This window comes from Clytia hemisphaerica, unplaced genomic scaffold (genome assembly GCF_902728285.1).
Source record: "Clytia hemisphaerica strain Z4C2 unplaced genomic scaffold, Clytia hemisphaerica genome assembly, whole genome shotgun sequence".
In the NCBI taxonomy this organism is placed as follows: domain Eukaryota; kingdom Metazoa; phylum Cnidaria; class Hydrozoa; order Leptothecata; family Clytiidae; genus Clytia; species Clytia hemisphaerica.
Genome location: NW_027103414.1, coordinates 492,286 through 501,127, shown reverse-complemented (window position 1 = coordinate 501,127; position 8,842 = coordinate 492,286). Strand labels below are relative to the sequence as shown.

Genomic DNA, 8,842 nt, shown 5'->3' with positions numbered 1-8,842 from the left:
ACGTTGTATGAACGCAAGGTGGATACTAAAATGACATTGAAGAGCAATAACGCCAGCCAGGTTTATTTAAGACAGGTTTTCAATCCATATAATTCAATGAATTATAGATTTTTCTTGTGGAAACTGAACATGTTTCAAGTTTCCCGCTTGAGTTTCATTTTAGTAAGTTCAGTAGTTCAGTTTATAGTTCTACACCATGATATGTTTAGAAGTAAATCATACCATTTTGGAGTAGTCGAAGATAAAGGATCTTTTTAGATTTTGAAATCGTTTTATTGCACCATAATTGTAATCGTAAAATTCCAGATTCAATTTTCTCCTTTGGTAACAGTACCTGAAAAAATAATCACAAATACTTTGAGGTTTAAGACTTTGTTCTACTAATTGGTTACTTTTTTTTAGAAGACACAACCTCGTTCCCTTTGTATTACCGGTTTCTTTATGGTTCTTGATAGCGCCAGATAATATTCTCCGGCATCCTTCGGTAACGTACCCTTAAGTGGATTGATTCTCACGTGAGCTTAATTTCGCGAATCGAGAATCTAAAATCTTCGCGTGAACAAAATTTCGCTAATCGCCCGATTTCTTTCATTTCCCTAGGGCTTTTGGCCAATTTCGGGTTTTTAAATATTTCGCGAGGACTAATTTTCGCAAATACAGTAAAGTAAATAAAGCCTGGGATACACGGGGACGAGATTTTGTATTACCTCGCTGAATCGTTCATTCTCCAACATTTCCAAATGATTTGATTCTTGGATGGTTCTCCAATGATTGCCATACCATTCACTCATAATACCACCAAATCCTTCACTAAATGGATTAATCTCTGATGCTTTTGAAACATATCTAAAAGCAATATACACGCTTTTTTATACAAGAATATACTTTATAAGAATATTTATGATGAAGTTGGTCAAAAACTTAAGAATATGGTAAGAATACAACCATCATTGAATTTGGCAACTGAACCTCTAAGAATACCATTCTCGGGTAAGTTATGTCTCCAAAACTGAAAATTAGATCGCATTAGTCCGCAGAAAATAAATGACTGAACATGAAGGGTACTATGATGTAGTATGTGCAGCCTAATTGTTTTTTCGCTGATTTTCGCGAAAATCCGCAAAAACTGATTATGACGTGATAATCGATGACGTCATAAAAACTAAAAATTGAATTTCTCAAGAATGGTTTATCCAATTGTCTTCAAACTTTCACCAAAGATGTATCTAAGTCGGTTATTTGAAAAAAAATTTTTTCGCAATTTCAATGACGTCAGCAGAAATTATTAAAAAACGAAAAATCCTATTTTTTGCTGACGTAATCAAAATTTTATAATTTAATAATAAAATTCTTTTTTTAAATGATCGACTCTAGTGATCAATCATGCTTAGCAAAATCTCATTTTCAGCCTTAATTTATGCTCATTTATAGGCTTGGACTTCGTTTTGTTGATTTTCTTGGTTCATGGAAATTTAGAGTTTTTAAAGTCGGAACATTAATTCGGCTCAAAAAATTACAGTTTTTTTGTAATTTGGCGCCGCAGGCGAGAATCTTTGGTCTAAGAAAGCTCAAACAGCTTTCAAAGTAACCCAAGGTCAGTGTTTTAGAAAAGCTGAACAAGTTTTTTTGCATTCCAGCTTGGAGGTATGTTTATTATACCGAGTTTGAGCCTAAATATATAAACGTTATGCTTACAAAACATATTCTTAGGGAAGTTACCTTAATACGAGGCGTGTCTCACCATTCGGTAATGGCTTATAGTCTGTCCATCCGTAACCAAGGTTACATCTACCATCTTGTTGACCTGTGATGTAAAGTAGAAATCAAAATTTGTACGAAAGTATTAAGGAACGTCTCCTGAAATTTAGGACACCTTTCATATTGAGGATTATTCTCATTGAGGCGAATTATGTATTTGAAAAAATATATAAAGCAGGTCCGCAGGTCATGTATATGTTATCAAAAACGTGACCAGATGAAAAAGCTTGAATCAAATTAATTTTAGAAAATGAAATAATTTGAAGAAGTGTTGTTTACTTCATATGTCGTGTTATTGTAAGGTGTTTATAAATTTGTCCAATAGTTGAATTGAAAAAGTCACGCATAATGAATATAGACCTGTCATAAAATCAATCTATCTGAAGAAGAGGAGCGATAGCCCAGTGGCCACAGGTCTGTAAAGCCCGAAGTGCTAGATCCGCGGCCTTTATTACAAAGTGAAGCAAGTTTTGGTAGGATTTCCTGCCAAAGAAATCACGTGACAACAAGAAATTTCACTGGTTTGAGAATACGAAATAGCGTTTGCCGCCTACTTTTTTTGATCTCGCGTATTTTTTTAGGGAATTTCGGAAATTCTAACAAAATTATTCTGTATTTCCGAAATAGCAAACTCCGTACGCCCCCCTCAGTTAGATAGCCTAGTCGGCTATCCCGTGACTCCCGTGAAAACATCCAAAAGACTTATCAAATATCGAATTTATTAGAACTAAAAATATTATATACCTTCGCATAACGAATCTTTACTGAAACATTTGGCTGCAGTGCCGTCATTATTGACATGGAAAACACGATTAACAGGACATGAACATACGCCATTCCAACCATCAGCTCTGGCACCATCAACATCAGAACATCTCAAATCACCAGGGATGGTGTGGATGATATCACGTTGGTACGTCCGTTGTATCCTCCATAAAGTGTTGATATGTTTTCCATTGATTGCCAAAATGTTGAGTGTTAGTACGAGTGTTAGTGTTAGAAGGGTTGCTTTCATTTTTATGTCGTTTTTAGAGTACTAGAATAGGTTGAGAAAAAAGGATGAGAACTAAAACATGCAAATTGAAATTGTTAATATACAAACCCATGTCACAGAGCTTAATGAAACTCCCCCCCCCTTTTAAATTTTAAATAGTAAATATCTAAACCTACTCAATTACTTGTTTATCAGGAAAATTACATCTCTAAAAACACCCCCTTCTCACAAACCGCTACCAATGGAAAAATTGGCAAAAATATCATCCCCAGTTGAAAATTATCCCCCAACTTTTGTCCCCACTGAAAATAATCAAATAAACCAATCCTCACTGAAAATTATTATGCTATTTTCCATCCCCGCTGATCTTTCTGACTTGAGAACAAAGGAATTGAAATCCCCAGCCATAAAACAAAAAAAACATGGGAATATCAATCCCAATCGAGTTTCAGTCTGTTATTTTTGTCTCCACTGGCTGAAAAATTCTTGCCGGGTCTGTGAGAAGGAGGTGTCTAAAAGCCAAACTATTTTCGCTTTTCGAGCTTATTACAACAGATTTTAAATCCCGATTGAAAAAGTCAACACAAAATAGCATAGGGACATCAGAGTTTTCCTCCCATGAAAACAACAACTTGAACTTTTTTCGCTTCATATGCTTCAACACACAGAGTAATACTGTGACACACTGAAAAAAATCAAACAAATGGACCAATCCTTCCAATAGATACACCTGATGAAATGCTAAGCTTCAATGACAATCAACCTAATTAGGCTAATTGACTATATAATTTCAACATGACCATTGTATCAAACAAACAGAATGCAGCGGTATTTTGTGACAGTAGTTAATACTAAATTATTGATAATTTGCGATTTCGATATCTGTAATTTGCACTATTATAAATCGTTCAATCAAAAATCAGATTTGTTGTCTTTCATGTTGATAGCATTTTAATGTTGTTGTCTAAGATGGGGTTATGTAACAAGGCTTAGACAGGTTGATAGGTTTAACTGTATTAAATGAGCTTATTTATTCTGTCAAAATCATATGGATTAATGTTTTTAAGTTATAACCACTTTTAAAATGGGCGATTGGAATGAAGCTGAATACACTGAATTAAGTCTTGATTTGATGATCAAACCTGTCTAAAGCTTCCAAATTCTGGACTTCTCCTTTGTTGAGCCTATATGAGAGATACTAAACCTACCCCAAAAAGGGCATATGCCTAAAGCATGAGGATTGAGTTGAGCCTGTATACCTTTCTCTTTAAACAGTAGAATCTGTAGGGCAAGCTGAGCATTACATGGGTTGTGAATTCACTAAATGATTAAAATGCCAGCTGGTATACATTCGAAAACTATTAAAAATTACATTAAAATACTAAAGCGTTTATCTAAACAAAGTCCAGTAAATCTTGACAATGTATAAAGAGGACAAAACCAGCGAACACTTTTTCGTCCTTGGAAAATCCTGGAGCAAGCTAGCACGAAACACCAACTTAATCTACCTTTTCTTTATAACGTTCACCAAGCATCCTGATAACGTTAAAAGATGAGTGTAAAGCGTTATGTGTCAGCTGGTACCTTATCGGGGAAAAAAATGTCGGGGGAAAGTGACGAAAATTCTGAGGTGGTGACGAAATTTTTCCCCGACGAAATATTTCCCCGACATTTTATCACCCGACCAAAAGTTGTACCCGATTTTTTTATCCCCGACCAAAGCATTTATCCAACATTTTATACCGCAACCAAAATTCAAATCTAATTTTTTTACACCTTTATTTACCGACATTAGTGCTTTAAACGTCGAATTACAAGATCCATTTTCGTGCTAGTGAAGGAAATCATTTCTTTTGGACAATTTAGTCGGGTGAAAGCGACGAATTCGAAATTTTGGTCGGGGAAAAGTGACGAAAATGCCTCTAGGTGACGAAATTTTTCCCCGACGAAAAAAAAACCCGACTGAATAAAACTCCGACATTTTTTTCCCCGATACGGTATTCTCTATTCCAGTTACAATGGAGTCCCTTTGACTTGAACCTCTATAACTCGAATATCTCCCCTTTAACTTGAACAAGTTTATGGTCACTTCAGTTAACAATACCTTACGAACCTTACTTTACTCTAAATACTATACTCAATACCCTACTTGAAAACTCGAAATTTCCTTAGCTGAAACAAATTTGTGTTCCCCGAACGGGTTCGAGTTATGGACATTTCACTGTGTATGTTTCAACGTTTAGTGACAATCTAACCATTGATTTTCTGCACCGTAAATCACAAAACAAGTGCCCAAACGGAATCCTTTCTCAGCTGGCACACGTTATTTTAACGTTTGTCTAACGCTCACAAGGTCCATATATCGCTAGATGAACGTTGAAACAACGTTGGATGCCAGCTGGGTTGAGCAACAAAACCATTTATTGAAACTTTTCTCTTACTTACAAGAACTTAAAATAGCATCAACCCAGCATGAGCTTAATCGAGGATCTATTTCCATCATAGCCAATTTACAATCATAAACAAATTCAATTTATGTGCCCCTACTCTAATGAAACAGTAAACACTTCTACCTGAATCTCTAAAAACGTCTGCTGGAAGTATAAAACTCTACGCGGGAGAGTGCTGACTCGTTCAATAACCCTTATATGGACCTCAAAGACTCTCCTTCGTAATGATTTTGCAGTTCTTCTTGATCCGTTTGGGTAATAAACGAAGACAAAGCTTTCCTTCCTTTTTAAATGACTGTTGAAATAGAAATTCTTCCCAAGATTATGATATCATACAGACTGTTAGAAAGGAGATTAGGTCATCCTTTTCAACATTTAAGAATAGGTAATTGGTAGGATAAACCGCTTTTTTCAAAGATATTTCGTTCAGAAAAGGGTGGTCAATTTTGAATATTTTAACTTGATTTTACAAGAATTAGTAGTAATTTTTTTTGGCGTTGACGGTGATCCAAGAAAAATGTGTCGGTATTTCGGTGTTCACGACCCCCGTACACGAAATAAAAATCTTGTCTTTATTTTGAATAAACAGCTCCAAATTTTTAATTGGGTGCTAAGATGAAGAAACAAAGAAAAACAAAGAAAAAAATTAAAAAATTCACGGTGAAAAGCACCAGTCTTTCAATAATTTACGGTAAAAAGGCATCGAACGATTTCAGCTTTTCATCGTAAATTCAACCACAAAGTTACGGTGATTGCATAAAAACCTTTTTACGTTCAGAAAAGGGTGGTCAATTTTGAGTATTTTAACTTGATTTAAAAAAAGTGTGATCCCATGATGTGACAAAATATGAATTTTAGCAAATTTTTTGGCGTTGACGGGGATACAAGGCAGATGCGTCGGTATTTCGGTGTTCACGACCCCCGTGCACAAAATAAAAATCTTGTTATTATTTTGAATTAGCAGCTCCAAATTTTATAAGCTAAGAAATACAAAAAGCCCTATTATATTTCCAACGATATTCCATAGTAATTATAATTGGGTGCTAAGATGAAGAAACAAAGACAAAAATATTGCATCTTCTTTAAACGAGCTATCAAACCAAAGACATTTTTGCCCAATAAACCAATTTCTTATCAACAAAATACATTCTTCCGAAATAATATCAATTAAAGTAAAACAAAATTAAAAATTCATGGTGAAAAGCACCAGTCTTTCAATAATTTACGGTAATAAGTCATCGAACGATTTCAACTTTTCACCGTAAATTCAACCAAAAATTTACGGTGATTGCATAAAACCACTTTTACGTGACCATGATTGACAGCACTACGATATTGCAAAAAAACATAAATTTAAAACCAGACAAAATCGTATATTGTACCCACAAAGCTCCAAGAGCAGTAATTCTTAAAGAATAAAGTGCCAAATTGTCAAAGATATCAACAGGAAATTGCTTGGATGTAAAGCAGAGGCAAAGTTATAAATCAATAATAGTGTCTTTGCAAAGGACATAATTTGTCAACGCTTATTACTTTTAATCTGTCAATATTGTTTACTTGCGGAGCTTTTCTGTAAGTTGTTTATTACACTGTAATACTGATGCACAGTCGACTCTCTCTAATTCGATCTTCAAGGTACCAAAATTTTTCTTCGAATTAGAGGAGAGTTCGAGTTGTAGAGGGTAATTTAAACCGCTTTTCAGTTGAGGGTACAAATATTTTAGTTCGAATTACAGAAAAGTAACTACTTGTAGTAGTGTTCTAAGTCAGGACTTTTTTTCGGGACACCCTCAGTATAAAACCGGATAACCGGGTCGCACATGGACTGTTCCTTCAATGCTTACTTTAATCTATTCCTGGGCCGTTATGAACGTTGGATAGCCGTTGTTATGAGGTTTGGTACCTAATAATTTCTCCAGACTGAATGATAAATCAAAATTTTAAAGTATTGTATAGTAGAGCAATTTGTGATAAAAGCTAATCAAGATGAAAACCGGAAGAATTTAAATAAAAGCGATTGGGTTGTTATGCAAGACCGTTTAACTGTGACTAAATGGAGTTTTTACTCCAGTAATAAAACAATTTTGTTACTTTTTCTAAAGAATGCGTCATTTTTATTACTTCAAATGACCAATTATTAAAGTATCTTATAAAAACTCCATCTCATCTGGTTTAACTCCCACACAGCACATTGTAGTCGATGCTATCGTCCGTTAGAGGGTCAGTAAACGGGGGAAAATTTATATGCGCAGAGTCAGGGCGTCAGGGTGGTTTATGGGAAAAAATAGTGGTGGTGGAGTTGGGAACAAACACTGTAAACACCTCCGCCACTGCTTATACTCCGCCCCGGGCTAACTACCGTTTTCAAATTTATCCCGCCTCCTAAACTATTCCCTTTTCAGTGATCTTGTGTAGACGATAGGATCGTCTAGGCATATTGTTGATATCATGAAGGGGCGAACCTTTGAGTTAGTTTGAAATTGAGTACATGTTTTTTATAAGCATTGCACTTATAAGCATATCTAGGCTCACAGACATGGCAAAAAAAATGAGCACACGCTAAGCATTACCTTGAGAATACGAAAAATGGCTGTTTGGCTGGGGTTTTACGGGGGTTTTACGGTTTTCGGAAATTTCCCTAAAGTTTTGCTTGGGATATAATCATCCCTATAAGCATTTTTCAACCTTGTTAAAACCTCGCTCTAAGCATCTCCGAGTCTGTTTTCAAATTTTTATTTTCTTATGAAAAAACATGTGCTTTGAATATGGCTCATACAGGGCTCTTTTTCAGAAAAGAATGGTGCATGTTTTTTTATAAGAACAACCTATATATCAGAACATATGGCTTTAATGGCCAAAATACTAAGAACAAGTTAAGAACATTTTAAGGCTTCACGGACTTTGAAACACCAAGTTTCTTGAAAAATTGCGCAATAAACTCAAAAAATTAAGAGCATCCGAAGGCTTCAAAAATTTTAGATGTTCTTATAAAAAAAAACGTGTACATGAAGAAGGAAGATATACAGTGGTATATTGCAATATTCATGAAGCAGCTTTAGTCCTTATCCATGCGAACATACATAAAATAAGTTATTCCAAAATTTGTACTGTACAGTAGACTCTCGCTTATTCGAACTTCTATTATTCGAATATCTCTATAATTCGAACTTATTCCCAGCCCCCGTCAAGGTGAAACCCATTGAGTTTCAAGCCCGATGGGCTAGAGGTCAATCTGTAACCTTTCTCAGGCAAGAAAAGTTGAAGCCTTAAAATATGCGCCGTATTTTTGATGACGGATTGAATCTAGCAATTCCTTTGTTTTCGAGTGATATATTTTTCGAAATTAAGCGGTAAATTTTAGTTTCAATCTGTCATTTGTGTAAAAACCAGGCGGGTCGCTCAAGGCCGCGCAACTTTGGTAGGGTTTGTTGGCTTCAAATCCTACCAAAGAGATTGACCTCTAGCCCTTCGGGCTTGAAACTCAATGGTGAAACCCTTATAAAATACTTTCTATAATTCGAATATCCCTGTAATTCGAACAAAAAAGATTTCCCGTCTGAGTTCGAATTAGCGAGGGGTAAACTGTATGTTCCTGAAAGAGCTATTGATGGATTTAAATGTTGAAAATAAAAACGATCAA

At 35.2% G+C, this 8,842-nt stretch overlaps 1 protein-coding gene across 1 annotated transcript; it reads right to left on the bottom strand.

Moving 5' to 3' along the window:
• Nucleotides 1-398: 398 nt before the first annotated feature.
• LOC136797447 (uncharacterized) lies at nucleotides 399-2,782 on the bottom strand. Its single transcript, XM_067054022.1, has 4 exons — nucleotides 2,503-2,782; nucleotides 1,720-1,804; nucleotides 708-846; nucleotides 399-494 (listed from the first exon to the last, which is right to left on the bottom strand). The coding sequence occupies exons 1-4, from the start codon at nucleotides 2,771-2,773 to the stop codon at nucleotides 399-401; spliced, it is 591 nt and encodes a 196-aa protein (XP_066910123.1). The 5' UTR covers nucleotides 2,774-2,782.
• Nucleotides 2,783-8,842: the final 6,060 nt, after the last annotated feature.

Bases quoted from the DNA above. Each gene is read 5' to 3' on its own strand.
- LOC136797447 (XM_067054022.1), bottom strand. From the start codon at position 2,773: ATGAAAGCAACCCTTCTAACACTAACACTCGTACTAACACTCAACATT. The intron at 1,805-2,502 runs GTATATAATATT...TTTACATCACAG, and splicing joins TAAAGATTCGTTATGCGAAG to GTCAACAAGATGGTAGATGT. The intron at 495-707 runs GTAATACAAAAT...AATCCACTTAAG, and splicing joins AGAATGAACGATTCAGCGAG to GGTACGTTACCGAAGGATGC.